General features: G+C 45.5%; 1 protein-coding gene across 3 annotated transcripts in view; it reads left to right on the top strand.

Annotated features, from left to right (window-relative positions):
- CTDSPL2 (CTD small phosphatase like 2) overlaps positions 1-17,561 on the top strand; it is a 471,093-nt gene that overhangs the window by 312,313 nt on the left and 141,219 nt on the right. For all 3 annotated transcript variants that reach the window (XR_014978858.1, XM_085644683.1, XM_085644684.1), the window contains exon 11: positions 11,699-11,825. Coding sequence is in view for 2 of the 3 variants with exons in the window: in XM_085644683.1 (XP_085500809.1) it covers positions 11,699-11,825 (127 nt within the window). In the remaining variant the exon portion in view is untranslated. The remainder of the gene's footprint in view (positions 1-11,698; positions 11,826-17,561) is intronic.

Raw genomic sequence — 17,561 nt, 5'->3', positions numbered from 1 at the left:
CCTAGCAATACATTTTTAAATAAAGTCTTCCAAAAGTGGAGGAGTATTAGTATCGTAGTATTTCTCAAGCATCATTGGAAGTTTAATCCCTAAATATTCTTATGTGGCTATGAACTAGGAGTAAAACTATGAGCTTGCATAGTATCTTTGAAAACCGATGACTTTTTGTGTATGTTTTGTCCTGTTGAATTTGAATATTTTTCTTAAATCTTGAGACTTCGGAGAAGTTTTCCAAGTCTTGTGTACCATCAATGAATATTCAGAATGGGTTACAAAGCACAGAGAGATCATTTCCAAACAGTGCAAGTATTACGTGTTTACAATCCCACTTTGCTGCCTTTTTTCTCAGGATTTGTATATTTTTTTTTACTAGAGTTCCTCGGGCAAAGAATATCTAGTAGTCAGTCAGTGTGGACATCCTTATCTTGTTCCCCTGGTTCGGGTTACAGTTCTACTTAATCTGAATTGCTTTTAAAGGGATGTATATATTTTGACAAAATGTATTTACAAATAAGAGCAGGGTTGGTTTTATCCGGGCTGTATTTTTTCCTCTAGTATTTCATGGTCCGTTACCTGTGTTCCTCTCCCTCCTCACTGTAGCAATAATGGTTATTCTCCATTAACTATATGCAACATCGAGGGTAAGCCTACTCTCAAGAGTCTACTCACAAAGTCAAAGGTTTTCTAGCACCGCAGCGCTATCTAGCAAGCAAGATAATCCAGCGCCAACATGCCCAAATTAAGTGTTATCGCACTTGCAGGATCAGAGCGTCCGTAGTTTGAGTGCGTCCCTCTTTGGGCGCCGGAGTTATAGCAGCTGGTTCACTTGAGTTCACTCTATGCGGCAGAGGCAGGCTACTCTTTTTGATCCCCAAAAGCAAACACATGGCCCCATAAAGATAAGAAACCAGTCATGCGAGGCAGTCCAACTGGGACGCTCTAAAAGAGTTGTTGTTGGCATTGCAGCACGCGCCTGCAGTGTCGAGGACCCGGGCTCACTCCTCCCGGTCAGGCGCTGCAGCAGTTGAACGCAGGGCCTTATTTGGAGGGTGCTAACTGAGGATAAGTGTCCCAGCCGACATGCATGGAATCAGTACAGCCGCCGTTCATTTTTAATTTTAGCGAACACCGTGCCCTGGCAGGGTATAGCTTCCGTACTCCGCTTGTGAGTTTCACACGAGGCAGTAATCGTGCGCGTCTTTCCTGTGAAGCCATTCTAAATCATCAAACCAATATTAGGCAATACAGTATCAAACGTGTTGCAAGAACTCGAGGAAGATACACGCTCTGCCCATTAGACGGCCAGGCAAAGCAAACAAGGAAGTCCCTGAATCTATAACCCGGAAATGGCGTGTGTTGTCGAATTCTGAGTGGACACGTCAGGGGAGCTGTGCGCATGCGCGCTGTGCCCGCTGGTGCCAGCCTGGGGCAGTATCGGGTGGATGTCTTGTAGGAGAAGCCGCTCCTTCCCAATTGAGGAGCTGTAGCGGTGCCCGCCTGAGTTGCCGTCATGTCGGACATCGGGGATTGGTTCCGCAGCATCCCCTTGCTGACGCACTACTGGTTCGCCGCTTCGATCGCAGTGCCGTTAATTGGAAAATTGGTTCTGATCAGCCCGGCCTGGCTGGTGCTGTGGCCTGACGCTTTCCTGCATCGCTTCCACATGAGTGCGCATCAGAGGCGCCTGTCATCCATGTGACAGCTGGTCTAATTTATTTACTCTTTTCTTGGAGACCTGGCCGTAAATACCCCGCTTCTCCAACTTGTTTAACAAAGCCTTTCTTCAACCACTTCATAATTACAGGACTCTCAGAGTATACATTTACAAGACTTTCTGCCTTGAGAAAGCACTTGGCCCGCCGGCCAAACGGAATAACTTTTCCGCGGGAAGCCCCTGGCGCCCTTCATGGAAAACAGAGTTAGTCACTCCTTGCTTGCGCCGTCGCCATTTTTCGTATGCGCTGCTATTCTTAGTCGCCCGGGATGGGTAATGCTTTGCAGGCATGCTGGGATCACTCGGCAGTAACGGACAGTGGGAACAGGCGCAGCACATGTTGAACGTTCGGGCGCTGGCGCCCGGCCCCTATCTGCTGGAATGACCATGTAAACAAGCGCATATGTCTTGGATCATTATCCATTCCATGTATTTACATAAAAAATATGTATCTGAATTCTCACGCCAATCAAGAACATTGCAACCGGTTGAATGTCAGTCTTCCTTCCTCTTGTAGAATAATATATAATAAACTCTTGCTCTGCCTACCGCAGGTAACGCCGTCTCTACTCTCTTTGAGCCTTCCTAATCTTGCCCCTCCCCGTTCCCTCCTCTTTCTCTTGTCTTTCCCCCCTACTCGTTCCTCCTCCTCCCTCTGACGTCACACACTGTAAGTGAAGGAGCTTTAAACAGGGCGTTTGCATTGGCTATGCTCGGACACAGCCTCTAAACATCCCCGTGCTCCCTACCCTCCGCCGCCACCGGGCACATTGTTCACCCGAGGACCCCTGACCCTCACCCCAGGATGGACCTAGGACTCCAGCTGGTCCAGAGACCAGGAGCTGGTGCAAAAGGCCCTGCTGGAGTACAACAAGGAGGTAGGAGGAGGATCTGGAGGAGGAGAGGTAGGGGCCGTGTGGGGGGCAAAGGTGTAAGTGAAACAAGAGTGTGAGGGAGGGAGTCCTAGTCTGCGACAAAGGAGGGAAGAGCTAGAGTGTCTATCAGGAAGAGGAGGAAGGTTCTATGTGAGCAAGATACGGAGGGGGGCGGGCTGGCTGGTGCTGTGTGTGGTAAATAAAGAAAACTAACTCTGGGTGTGTGAGGAAGAAGATAGGAAGTAGAACTTATTAAGAACTTTCATTAAGTTAAAGCCATTTGCTTTGCTATACAATACCATTAGCAAAGCAAATAGCTTTAACTTAATCAAAGGCAAGACCTGTTGCATTTTCAATGCTTTTTAAAGCAAGTATACGAAAACTGCCCAATATAGCCATCACCAGACTGTCAATTTCTTTTATTTTTGTGCTTACAGGCTTTTCTAAAGAAGTCTTTTTAAAAAAAAAAGTTTTTTATAAAGTACTTCAGAATACACATGCGGGTGGTACAATTCAGTGCTGAATGCTGCTTTCATTGGAAATTCCCCTGAATTGAACTAATAGCTAAGCAATGTATCCACCTCTGGTAAGCAGTATATATATTTAGGCACACTTGTGCATTAGTTATAACAAATCATTATTTTGTGTGTGCGTGTGTGTGCGTGCGTGTGTGTGTGTGTGTGTATGTATATCTCCAAATCACACAACAAAATAAGACCATCACTCGGGATAAATCCAATGGTAGTTGTATTATCCAGTAACTAGTTTCGACTGTCTTGCAGTCTTGCTCACACACTGGATGTGAGTTACAAGGCTGAATACATACAGAACTCTCAAAATAGAAGGTGGACAAAAGAGGGCTGTAATCCACAAGTAAACAAGGCAACCATTTTGCAATGTGTAGATACATACAGTCTTAATGCCATTTACTCCATTGTGTTCAGCTTGAAACAGTTATTAATTTATGTGAATTAAAATATTAATTTCAAACAAAAATGTTCGCCCTCTAAGAAAACGACCTGATTATCTTCACAAGGTATACACAGGGCTACAATTCTCATGAGAACATGGCATCTATTTTGAAATGTGCAAATGCATAATGTCATGTCAGGCGCCTTGTAGTGAGTATATGGATTGTCCGTGCCATGTCCTAATTTTACTCATGTGACATGTCTGATTAATACACAACAAAATTCACCCACCTATGAGAAAATAAAGGTTCGAGGCATATGAGCTGCAGATTGTACACTTAGCATAGATCGCCATCTGGTGTTGGGCCCGGATGTTTGCAGTTTGTTTTTCTTCTTGGACAGTCTTTGGAAGTCACGAGTTTGGTGACTCCTCCTTCGGTCCGTACTGCGCATGGGCTTCGGCTCCATCCTCAGATTGTTTTTTTCCGCCATCGGGCTCGGATGTGATACTTCGTGCTCCGGCTTCGAACTTCTACGGTTCCAGCCTCGACGGAAAATCCTCGATTCTTCGAGTTCCTTCATCATCTTCATCTCTCGAAGCGGCACTTTCTCCATCCCGTACATCGACACCGGCCTTCGGGCCCTCCGCGACTCCGGTCCCGGCCGATGGAAAGGACTCCGTTCAAAAAGTGCCCAAAATGTGGGTCTAAATTTCCCCACACCGACCTCCATCAGGTGTGTAACCTTTGCCTCTCTCCGGAACACGAGGCCAGAGACTGCCCCGCCTGCAAGTCTTTTCGATCGAAGAAGACCATCCGAGATCGAAGAGCTCGACGCACCATGGCGCACTCATCCTCTGCAGCTCCACCGGACATCTTCGGAGACGACGCCGAAGCTTCGGGGCAAACACACACCGAGCAGGAGGAAGACGTCGTCAGCGCTTCCGAGGCCGACGACTCCGACGTGGAGGACATTACACCAGCGCAGCGGGCCGTGAGTACTATGCCCCCTCCCACCCCCACGCCGAAAACCAAAGACTCAGGTTACTCCCTCGCCTGCCGGCCTGGGCAAAACCAAAACCAAACTTCGATCACCCCACCTTCGGGCCCGGTGTCGAAGCTCCCAAAGTCTCATGGCAGCTCGGGATCGAGCCAGCCAACACCCGGTGCCGAAAAACAGCATCCGGCACCGAAGACTGCAAAATCCAGCTCGACTCCGAAACCACCGGTGCCGAAGCCTGGACACTCGGTGCCGAACAAACACAAACACAAATCCGTCGGCACCGATGCTCCGGCGCCGAAACATCATTCGACGCCGAAACACCCGGAGACCTCAAAAAAGCATGGCGCACACAGACCATCGAAACCCCCGGTTCCGAAATCACCGGTGCCGACAGACGACTCGACAACATTGGCTCTGTTTACACCAGACCCTTTACAAAAGACTTTGTCCAAAGATCCAAAGACTGGGCTTTTGACTTTAACTACCAAGAAAAGACGCCTTGATGCTCCGGCTCCTCCCCCTCCACCCAAAAGGAAGGACTCTGCTACTTCTCCCCTCAGAGTGCCCTCCCCACCACCGCCTCCCCTACCCCCTCCACCGCCTCCACCTCACAGGTCTCCGCCACCTGTACCTCACTGCGATCCGACCCCATCCCCAGATCCGGATGATGGGGATCCGGACAATTACCCGGCGGACGCCCCAATGGATCCCACTCCACCAGGGACCCCAGATCCATGGGAGGATTACAATAACCCTGATATACCCAATGTACCTCAGGACGACCTATACCCATCAAGACCGTCTCCTCCAGAGGACTCCTTAGGGTTTCACCATTTAGTGCAGAGAGCAGCACACTACCACGGGGTGGACATGCACAGTGAACCAGTAGAAGAAGACTTCCTACTGGATACATTTGATATACAAGACAAATCCACTTCCATTTTACCCATGCTTAAGGGTGTCACCAAACACGCTACAGAGGTGTTCAAAGACCCTGTCGGAGCCAGAGTACTGAACCCTAGAATAGAGAAGAAGTATAAGGCGGCACCCACAGACCCTGCTTACATCAAGGGCCCTGCTCCCCTAGATTCCCTAGTTGTCTCCACAGCTAGAAAGCGGGCTAACTCCCAATCCTCAGGAGATGCCCCACCGCCAGACAAAGAATCTAAACTTCTGGACGCGTCTGATAAACGCACCGCCTCCCAAGCTGCAAACATGTGGCGCATTGCAAACACACAAGCACTGCTTGCGCGATATGATAGAGCACACTATGACGAACTAGAGGCTCTTATGCAGCACCTTCCAGAAAAATACAAGCACAAGGCTCATGACCTGATACAGGAGGGTAAACTAATTACAAACACCTCCATTAAGTGTGCCCTCGATGCAGCCGACACTGCTTCTAGGGCCATAAATACCAGTGTCCTGCTTCGCCGCCACGCCTGGCTCAGGATCTCAGGGTTCAAGCCTGAAGTCCAAGCATCCATACTCAATCACCCCTTTGACCAGGAAACACTCTTTGGGCCAAAGGTAGACGAAGCGCTCGAAAAGATGAAGAAAGACACAGACACAGCAAAGTCTATGGGGGCACTCCAAACACAAGCCTCCAAACGTTCCTTTCGACGCTCGTCCTTTCGTGGCACAGGCAGAGGCTCCTCCACCGATAACGCCTCTACCTCCTACAAGTCCCCTCCTCAAAATACCTTCTCAAAGGGCAATCAGAGAGGTGGTTACAGGGGTAACAACAATAAGGGCAGGGGCAAAACCAACAACACCCGTTCTGCCACCCCCCCAGCACAATGACTCCCCTCCGCTCCCCCCAGACCATTCCACTCCGGTCGGGGGCAGACTACAAAACTTTATCCACGTATGGGAGTCCATAACATCGGACAAATGGGTGACCCAAATCATTCGGTCAGGGTACTGTCTCGAACTAACATCTACCCCACCCAATATCCCACCAAGGCACCGTCCAATGTCTCAAGAACATTCCACACTGCTCAAACAAGAGGTACTCTCACTCCTCCAAAAGCACGCTATAGAGCAGGTCCCCGTCAATCAACAAAATCTAGGGGTCTACTCCCTATATTTCTTAATACCAAAGAAAGACGGGACCCTCAGACCCATTCTCGACCTCCGGCCTCTAAATGCCTACATACATTCAGACCATTTTCACATGGTCACCCTACAGCAAGTCCTCCCACTCCTCTGCCAGGGAGACTTTCTCACAACCTTGGATCTGAAAGACGCATACTTTCACATTCCAATACACCCCTCTCACAGGAAATACCTCAGGTTCGTGGTGGACGGGCAACATTACCAATTCACGGTTCTCCCCTTCGGGGTCACCACCGCACCACGGGTGTTTACCAAATGCCTAGCAGTAGTAGCAGCACACCTCAGACGTCAACACATTCACGTCTTCCCTTACCTGGACGACTGGCTGATAAAAGCCGCGTCCTACGACCAATGTGTGCAACATACGAACAGCACCATCCAACTGCTCCACCAGCTAGGCTTCACGGTGAACTACCAAAAGTCCCACCTCATACCATCTCACACAAAGCAATATCTCGGGGCCACTATAGACACCTCCAAGGGTATTGCCTATCCAAACTCAGCCAGAATCACAAGCATTCAAGCCTTACGCAAAACATTCCTTCCTCAACACTCTCTTCCAGCAAGAGTGTTTATGAAGCTCATAGGAATGATGACGTCTTGCATCTTCATAGTGCCCCATGCAAGACTCCACATGCGTCCACTTCAAGAGTGCCTAGCACAACAGTGGAACCAGGCCCAGGGTCAGCTGACGGATCTGGTGTTGGTGGACGGCCGCACACATCACTCTCTGCAGTGGTGGAACACCACAAACCTTTCCAAAGGGCGGCCGTTCCTGGACCTGGTTCCTCAGGTGACTCTAACAGCGGACGCATCGCTCTCCGGCTGGGGAGCGCACCTTCTACACCTCACCATGCAAGGTCTATGGACGCCACAGCAAAAATCGCTCCACATCAACCATCTGGAGCTCTTGGCGATCTTTCTAGCCCTAAAATCTTTCCAAAAACAGATTTCGGGCAAAGCAGTCCTCATTCGCACAGACAATATGACTGCAATGTATTATATCCAAAAACAGGGGGGGACACACTCTCCCCAGCTCTCCCGCTTAGCCCAGAGCATATGGAGATGGGCAATTCCTCAAAACATCTTTCTCCTGGCACAGCACGTTCCAGGCGTACAAAACACCATGGCAGATCTGCTCAGCAGACAAACGCAACAACTACACGAATGGGAACTGCATCCACAAGTTCTTCACCCATTCTTCCAACAATGGGGGCATCCTCAGATAGACCTCTTCGCCACCCACGAAAACAAAAAATGCCCAAGCTTCGCCGCCAGATACCCACACCCATTGTCCAAGGGCAATGCGATATGGATGAACTGGTCAGGCAGATTTGCATACGCCTTTCCACCTCTCCCACTAATTCCATTAGTGGTCAGGAAGCTACAACAGCACTCCCTCACACTCATTCTGGTAGCTCCAACGTGGGCCAGGCAGCCGTGGTACACCACGCTACTACAACTGTCAGTGGTACCACATCAAAAACTACATCTATCCCCATGCCTCCTAACCCAGAACCATGGAGAAATCAGGCACCCGGACCCAGCTCAGCTCAACCTGGCGATCTGGCTCCTGAAATCCTAGAATTCGGATACCTTAACCTTCCCCCTGATTGCATGAACATCATCATGGAAGCCAGACGTCCTACCACTAGAGCATGCTATGCCGCAAAGTGGAAAAGATTTGTAATTTACTGCCGTAACAATACAATCAACCCTCTAGATGCATCCATACAGCACATCATATGCTATCTGCTCCATCTTCACAGGTGTAACCTGGCATATTCATCCATACGCCTACACCTAGCAGCGATCGCTGCTTATCTACAAAACAGACAGCATTTATCACTCTTCAGAGTGCCCGCTATTAAAGCCTTCATGGAAGGCCTTAAACGCGTAATTCCTCCCAGGGCACCACCTTCCCCTGTATGGAATCTAAATTTAGTTCTTACACGACTAATGGGTCCACACTTCGAACCAATGCACAAATGTGAGCTACAGTTTCTCACCTGGAAAACAGCTTTCCTTGTAGCGATCACTTCCCTTAGAAGGGTTGGTGAAATACAAGCGTTCACCATACAGGAACCCTACATACAAATGCATCACAGCAAGGTCATACTTCGCACAAATCCGAAGTTTCTGCCCAAAGTCATTTCCCCCTTCCACCTCAATCAATCAGTGGAATTACCTGTCTTCTTTTCGCAACCCCAATCTGTTGCAGAAAGGGCCTTACACACACTTGATGTGAAAAGGGCGTTGCTATACTACATACAAAGAACGCAACCCTTCAGGAAGACTAAACAATTGTTCGTTTCCTTCTCTCCACCACATAAAGGCAACCCCATTTCTAAATCAGGGATAGCTAGGTGGATTGTAAAATGCATACAAATTTGCTATCAAAAGGCAAAGAGAACATTATCTGTTCCTCCTAGAGCCCACTCTACAAGAAAGTTAGGGGCTTCTATGGCTTTTCTAGGGAATATACCCTTAGATGACATCTGCAAAGCAGCCACATGGTCTACACCGCACACCTTCACAAAACACTACTGTGTAGATGTGCATTCCAAGCAGCAAGCTAGGGTGGGCCAGGCTGTACTAAAGACACTTTTTCAAACAGCTGCAACGGATACCGGTGGTCGCCGCTAAGGTTGGGTACTGCTATGTAATCTATGCTAAGTGTACAATCTGCAGCTCATATGCCTCGAACGGAATATGCTACTTACCAGTATGCATCTGTTCTTGGCATGTAGAGCTGCAGAGTTGTACACGCCCACCCGCCTCCCCGGCTACCTGTATCCGTTCCAGTACATCTTATTTAGATACAACACATGGGTTTCTCACTGTTATTAGTACGCTCCATCATTTCCCTGTTGGCGAAAAACAATCTGAGGATGGAGCCGAAGCCCATGCGCAGTACGGACCGAAGGAGGAGTCACCAAACTCGTGACTTCCAAAGACTGTCCAAGAAGAAAAACAAACTGCAAACATCCGGGCCCAACACCAGATGGCGATCTATGCTAAGTGTACAACTCTGCAGCTCTACATGCCAAGAACAGATGCATACTGGTAAGTAGCATATTCCTTATGGCTGAAACCGGGAGTAATCATATTGATACAGGAGTAATCCATTGTTGATACAAGCCACGTTGAAGTGGTAGAAGGCACGTCACAGCTAAGATCTATTCTTGTTTTATTAATTGAGTTTCAGTGTTAATTTCATTTGTATATCACATGATTTGTGATGGTAATTCGATTTGAAACCTCAGTTGGTTGTGTTATTTAGGCTAAACATTCAGATTTTCTTTTCTGGTTAGAACGGAAAGCGATGATACATGTCTGTCTAGTTCGCGTTTCTGTACTTTTTCCACTTTCGCGTACTTTTCTAGGTAGATGAATAATCAGGCACCATGCCTTACTAAACATTTCTGTGAATGCGTGGTGTGGACCACTGGCCACTGGCTCAGAGTGAGGAGTATGCAATTCGAGCACTGTGCTGCTTGAATCAACAATTGATTACTCCCGTATCAATATATGATTACTTCATGTTCCAGGCATAACTTTATTTTCTCATAGGTGGGTGAATTTTGTTGTGTATTAATCGGATATTTCACATGAGTAAGCTTAGGACATGGCTCGGACAATCCATATACTCACTAGGAGGCATCTGACATGACGACATTATGCAGTTGCACATTTAAAAATGGATGCCATGTTCTCATATGTAGCCCTGTGTATACCTTGTGAAGTTAAGCAGGTCGTTTTCTCGGAGGGCGAACATTGTTTTTGTTTGACATCAATATTTTATTTTAATTCACATAACACATCAATAACTGTTTCAAGCCAAATACAATGGAGTAACTGGTATTAAGACTGTATGTATGTACACATTACAAAATGGTTACTTGTGGATTTCTGCCCTCTTTTATCCGCCTTCTATTTTGGGAGTCCTGTATGTATTCAGCCGTGTAACTCGTATCCAGTGTGTGAGCAAGACTGCAAGATAGTCGAAACGCGTTACTGGATAATACAACTACCATTGGATTTATCCCCAGAGTGATAGTCTTATTTTGCTGTGTGATTTGGATTTGAAGTCCGGCTCGCTCCGCTGGCACGAGCGATCCTCTACCCAGGGCGGGGAGAGTGGAAGGAACACTTTTGATAGAGATATATAGATATATATATTGTTACACAAAATAATCTTTTGTATTTTAGCACTGCTATGATAATGTACCAGCGAGTTTAAATCTGAACAAAAGAAATTCAAAGCATTTCCATATTTGTAACTTGCATACACTGGAGAGTAGTTGCAGGGTAAGTACCTTTTCCTCCATTACAGCAGCCTAATAAAGACACCTTTAAAGATTGCATACATTTTACAATTATGGTTATGTTTTTTTAGTAATCTAGAAACTTTTAGCACCCCATTGCCTTACACTAGCCCAGTTGTCTTTGTACTCTTAGAAGGCTAGTGAAGTATATCATCCACCTTTCTCGCAACATGGGGGAAACAAACTGTTCTGTTATAAATATGATCAGGATAATCATGTTATTGGTCAAGCATTACCTCTCAGTAATATCAGGTAATATTTTACTATGTATGTATGTATTTTAATTCATTTAAAGTGTCCGTGCTGTAAGGATAAATAACAGTTCCTTATCACTGATGTTGTATTTTTCTGGCCTTTCAGTGCACCAATGAGTAACCCTTATGCAGAAATGTTACTGGTGTCTCCCAAGCAATATAGTGTGCTGCAGATGTTGCACTGCCCCCACTACTCATTAAGCAACATTATCCCTAGAGTTGCACTGCCCTCTTCCTAATGAGACTGTGGTCCTACTGTGGCCTGGTGCTCACTGAATGATTGAATCAACCATGGCACTGCAGTGCACTAGTAACCCAAAGGGTAACTGCTTGAAGCTGATGTTTTCCTGCTCTTGATACCTACTTGAGCCACAGGTCAAATATGGTTCTATATACTGTGCCACAGGTTTTTGTGATTCTATTTTCCTTCTGTTTCACACTGTGATTGCCATCTTAGTTTGCCTAATTGATAAACGTAACCTTTTTTTCATGCTAGGCACAGATTATTCCGTGAGCATTGTGTTTGTGTACAAGGAAACTACATCAAAGATTTAAATATTCTGGGAAGAGATCTTTCGAAAACAATCATCATTGATAACTCACCGCAAGCCTTTGCATACCAGGTAAGATGGATTTTCGGTGAGCGAGCTATGTTGGTGGGCTTTATGCGAGTTGGCATATATATTGGAGCGTGGCTGTGGGTGGTTAATCTTTGCCCCACCTAGGCTGAACTGCTAGTGCCATACATTTTCTATGGAGCAGAGACAGGGTTGATATTTTCATGCCTGCAGGACACAAGGACTGACGCACTGGGCTAGCCAGTGCTGAACATGTTTGGGATGCCTGACTGTTAGTTCATACTGGGGCTTGGTAGTGTTTTGAATGCTATGTTCTCAGCTCTTTGGTCTGGTAGTACTATAACTTCTAGGCTGGGAGCCTTCCAAGAGTAAACACTGACCTGCATGATAAGTAAACATTCTTCTGAGAAAGTTTCTTGCTATCTTTGCCAGTCATTTAATTAGGCTGGGTAGTCTTTAATATGCACTTCCTATATATTACACTGAGCTAGGTATGGCTTTGTAGCGTTTTGCAGCCTCCAAGTGAGGACGTTGTGCTGTTTTGCTATTTATGCCAGATTTGTAGTCTTTTAGCTGCGGAGTTCATATGCTAGAGCTGGCATCCTCTCGGACTTGATCCTGGTGTAGTCAGTGCAGTGTATTTTGGGTTACAGTCATGTAAGTGGTCGTACATATCCATAGGACTGTTTGTTGCCTCTGAAGAGCTTGGAAAAAGGTAGATCTTACTATTGCTAGTCATGTGGCCATTTGTACCAGTGTATGGACCAAGTTCTCAGACTTCTAGGTCAACAAGCCTTTAGGTTGTATTAAGATGATTATTATTAGGGTATATCCTGGATTCAACTTCAATCAGAAGCTTACAGTAATAAAAGGTCCTCCAAATACGTGTGAGACTAGCCTACATTTAGTAAATCAGGAGGAAAACCACAAAAGACTATTTACCAACTATAGATTACACTAGCTGTTAAAGGACCTTAGCTAGATGAGGAAACTGTCTTTAGCTCTGTCTGCTTAGCCTGCTTTTTCTGAAGAAGGGTGGTGTGCCGCCTCAGTTAACCAACATGTCCCTCAATATATTTTGATTAGTCTGTGCAAAATATCTTAAATGAAATGTATGGAAAAAAGCCTGGATGCACAAAATCTTTTTTATTAGCATAATAGGACCTATTAAATCAAAGTGATTTGTAGACCTCGTAACGAGTGTCCATATGTTTAAATGTTTTTTAAACCTGCCACTCATTTGTTAGGTCTAAAAACAGAAATGCACCCTGCGCAGATTCTTTTAATATACTCACTGCCTCTAGTGAGTATTCAGTGTTGTCTTGGAATAGTGATGTACGCCTCCCTGATAATCTGACATCATGGGTAATTTGTAACCGTTGAGATTGTATACATCAGATGTAAATATCTGAATCTGTAGACAGTATACTGTGACAAATGTAAAGAGTTTTGTAAGCTTGAGGAAGGAGAAACATCAACTGCCATGTAGTCTGTAGACCTCTTTTGCATATGGAGGTGAAATTACTTGATGTGGCAGAACGTCAAACTTTGTTTTGCAGCATGAATCTTTTCTGTTTTCTCATGCTGTGCATTATTCTGCCCTCTAGTAGTTTGATCCGCAGTTCTCTCCTTTGTTTTTTTTTTGCATCTACTTTGACAATTTGGCGGTAGAATCCACCTTCATGACGTCAGACCTCTCAGAATCCACCTTCATGACGTCAGACCTCTCAGAATCCTCTGTACGTTGTAGTCATCTTCAGAATTGTTTTTCCGCCATTCGGTCTGGATGCATGGACAGGAGCTCGGTGTCGAGGAATAAGAGGATTTTTTTTATCCAATAGCTGCCCCGAAAAGAGAGGGAGAGGAGAATAAACACAGACTACCAGCTTAAGCTGAGAGTAGACACCAGGTGTTCTTCACCAGGAGAACACACATAGGCAAAGACCACGTGGGTCACAGACACTGAATTTGGTATGGAGCATACCCCTTTCCTCTCTTGCCCAAAGTTCCACCACAAATTCATACAAAAAGACCGTGTTCTAGTCTGCAACCTCTGCCTTCTGAGAGACCGTTGATCAGACTACTACAGAGCCTGCACAGATTTCCAGCCCAAGACATTAAAATCAAGGATACAAAACTAGCAAATGGAAATTCTCAGACACCTAAAAGGCCTACCCATGGGACACAAGTGCCATGTATAACAGTTGGGGGGGGGGGGGGAGGGGGGGCGGGGGAGGACGAAAGACAATCACCAGTTTGAACAAATGCCACTGATGGCAAGTCCTTGTAACCGGCCTGCGTGGGAGGGAGAAAGTCTTGACAATCAGACACACTAGCTCTGACTAAGAGGTACTCTGACATGCTGCTTTGCGTTTTTGACAAAGGGCGAGAACCATTTGGATAACTACCAGTGACCAAAGTTGTGATCCCCATGGTTGAAAAGCATTATAAGCATTCATCCTAGTAAATCAAGGGTACTGTCAAGGCAGACTCGGTCATAGTCATCACAGCTTGGAAGAGGGCCAGCGTCCCAGCATCCATAGAAACGGCACCTGATATGGAAAGCAAGCACTTGGAAAGGGTAGGAAGAAACATAGAGTACTTGGCAGCAACGCAGTGGTTCATAGCCAGCTCACTTACCAATAAACATGCTTGCCAGAAGTATGGAGAGGTCGATGTAACATCTATCATATCAGTACAAGAGGGCAAGGCATGTCATCACAGAGGGCAGGAATATCACCAATACTTGCTTGAAGTTAGCCATGATGCAGCAGGCAGTTAGAAACAGATATTGGCCTGAAGGCGTCAAGTTTTAAACCCAAGATGCAGGCAGCTGTCATCAATATGCTGTTCACTGAGGGGAACACTTCTTGAAACCTCAGTAGATGAAGCCCTGCATAGCATGAAAATAAACAATGCGACTGCAAATGCAATGGGATCAATACAGTTCAGAAGTACTTTCAGGAGAACCTCTGCACCAAGGAAAAGACTAACCAGCAGAGTGGGAGCCAAGACAACAGCCTGAAACCCTTCCTCTGCTCCCCAGTTCCCACTGCAAGGCACTTCATCCTAATGCCCATGCACCAGCATGCAAAGGAAGTCGTTTTGATGGAGATCAAGAGGCAGAGCATCAGCCCGTTGAGTGCTTATCCACTCAATGGAGGTTGTTGTACGCCTCACTCAGGGTATGCCTGGCAGCTATTTGTGCAAAAACAACAAATGATGGACAGAATGCAGAACAATGTCATACATTCACCCCAGTACAGAGATCTGGGCCTAAATCCATCGTTTTTTTGCTCACCATGCCGTTCCAGTTTGAACCCAGCCATATGCAAATCAGTCTTGACCCTGTGCCTCATGGGAACAGTCCAGCCCGAACTGCCAAGCCAGGTCCTCCGTGGACTGGAAACAAGCATCCTAGGACCGGTTTCGGGGTTTCACCCCTCTTCAGCCAGGATAGCTTGATTCCAGTGGCATGGAGAGCAAGCAGCTATTTGTGGCATACTCGGGAGAAGTAATAGAGTTTCTTTTAAACTCCAGTTATCAAGAGATTCCTGGAGGGGCAAAGAGACGACTTATTTTGTCAGATCTTGATTAATATACATAAACAGTCAATTGTTCCACTTAGTGGTGGTTGCAACAACATTGAAATGCCCATTTCAAGAAAAATTATTTTTCTTTATTTTATTACTCTAGTTTTGCTATTGATAATGTATATGTTTAAAAGTTAAACAGTATGCTTTTTAGTTTTATAAATATTAAATGGCGTGAATTGTCAGAACAGCCTCACAGAGTGAAAAAAGTGAGTTTGTCATTCCAGGGGTTGCTCTGTTGCCTTGGGAAATAATACATTTTTCTGCTTTGGGAGAATAGAATTGTGTGAGAAACTGTTTTTGGCACCAGTCAACATCCTTTGGCGCCCCTGTTTTCAAAATGTATGGCTGAGTTATTTTTTCTGTTGACTTCATTTGGCTCACTTAAGACCGCTAGTATGCCTTCATTTTTTCTTGAATTGCTACACCACCTGTGGAAAAGAAAAAATCTGAGGAACCAACATGCTGTCTGTATATGGTGTGTTCTGTAGTGTGCCTGAACTAAATTTTCCTGAAAATATCCCAAAAGGCCATCTGCGACTGTGGAACTATCTGGGTGAAGGGAAGACTTGAAAGTGTGGGTCACAGCCTTGTTAAAGTCTAAAAGACCGCTTTTTGCCATCTGTGTGTTATGGGACAATGAACGCTCTTCCCTCCACTTAAGCCCTTCAAATAAGTTTAGAAAAACTGCTGTTATTCCTGTTTTAGGCATCACCATAGAAGCAGACGTTAGGTCCAAATTATTCTTTAAATCATGGCATTGTTTACCATCGGGGGTTACTTCTTTGCGGTCTCATTGTGTACAATTGCGAGACAACACCTAATTTAATGAAAGTGTTTTCACCACTTTTGAGTAATCATGGGGTGTCTAAATCTGTAAAGTCACCAATAGACTACATCACTAACTTGGATGAGGACTTAGTCATAGAAATTCTCAAATTGAATAGCTCATTCTTAACTCCAGGCAGGATCTGCTACCTTTGACACCATACAACACAAGCTCCATCTAAACCACTCATGCCATTGTTCTTTGTTTTTATTGAAACATAACTGTTTCCTGTTTTTAACACTACTTCAAAGAACAATCTTTTACTAATGAGAGAGGTTGTGTCTGGTGGATGGAGGCAGGAGGTGAAGAAGGAATCACGGTGTAGCTAGGGGTAAGATGCTGTGAGTGATTAAAATGTATCCATGTATCTTTCGAAGGAGTGTTCCATTTTCAGTCTTTCTATAGAGTTGTCAAAACAAAGGCATGCTGAAAGGGGTACCACTGCAGAAGAGCAGGTTCTGTATTGCATATAGTGCAAACCTAGATGCGGTTGAATGTGACTGGCGTGGAAACATGTTGCTAATGTTTATCTCAAGCATTTGTGCAATTACTCATACATTTACATTGCATATTTGTACAGCTGAGGCACACTTGCCGAACACAACATAAATTACCAGATTTATTGGATGGAATTTAAGCCACCAGATTAAATCTCCATGGTGGCAAACACTTTATTGATCAAGATCATGTATCTCACCTGTGAATACTAGGTATCTGGTCTTCAAAAGAAGCACCTTCACACATAAACATTAAGGAGCTGAGGACCGTCTGCTTGCCTCTAAAGAAGTTTCTGAAGGTAAATGCAAAGAATGTTCCTATTAGTTCCCGTGCTCCGTAGCCCTCAGATGCCAAAATGATTTAGCATTGGTTAGCCCAATTGCTTTAAATAGCAGTCCATCCTCCAGATGTAGACAGTGAGTAAGGATGTGAGTTAAGGTAGTCAGACACACAAAAAGGACGGTGAACATCGCCACAAGTAAACTGCAACTAAAGAAAGTTTCAAATGTAGACTCTGCTTCAAGGGATCAGATTAGATGCCCTTTTGCTGATATATCCCTGATCAACTAACTACCTTCTTAGAATTCCCATCACGTTGAATGCACCATAATAGTCAACAATGCTTTAGCCATTTTTTGACGGCTCTATCTCAATAAAGATTCTAGCCTAGTCCACCTAATCAAAGTCAGTGACATCATATTTTTATCCAGTTTATTGCCTTGGCATGTGCCATTGCAAGCAGCCTTGCTGCCTACAGTTTCACTTTCATCTGCCTTTGGCATCTAATTCACAGCCCCAGTGATTACGTTAGTGAAGTGGATTTCTCCTATCAAGTTATCAATGCCAACTCCCTTTGCGTCT

The sequence above is a fragment of the Triturus cristatus genome, chromosome 3_1, assembly GCF_964204655.1.
Source record: "Triturus cristatus chromosome 3_1, aTriCri1.1, whole genome shotgun sequence".
Taxonomy (NCBI): Eukaryota; Metazoa; Chordata; class Amphibia; order Caudata; family Salamandridae; genus Triturus; species Triturus cristatus.
This window is presented reverse-complemented; position numbering and strand designations above follow the sequence as displayed.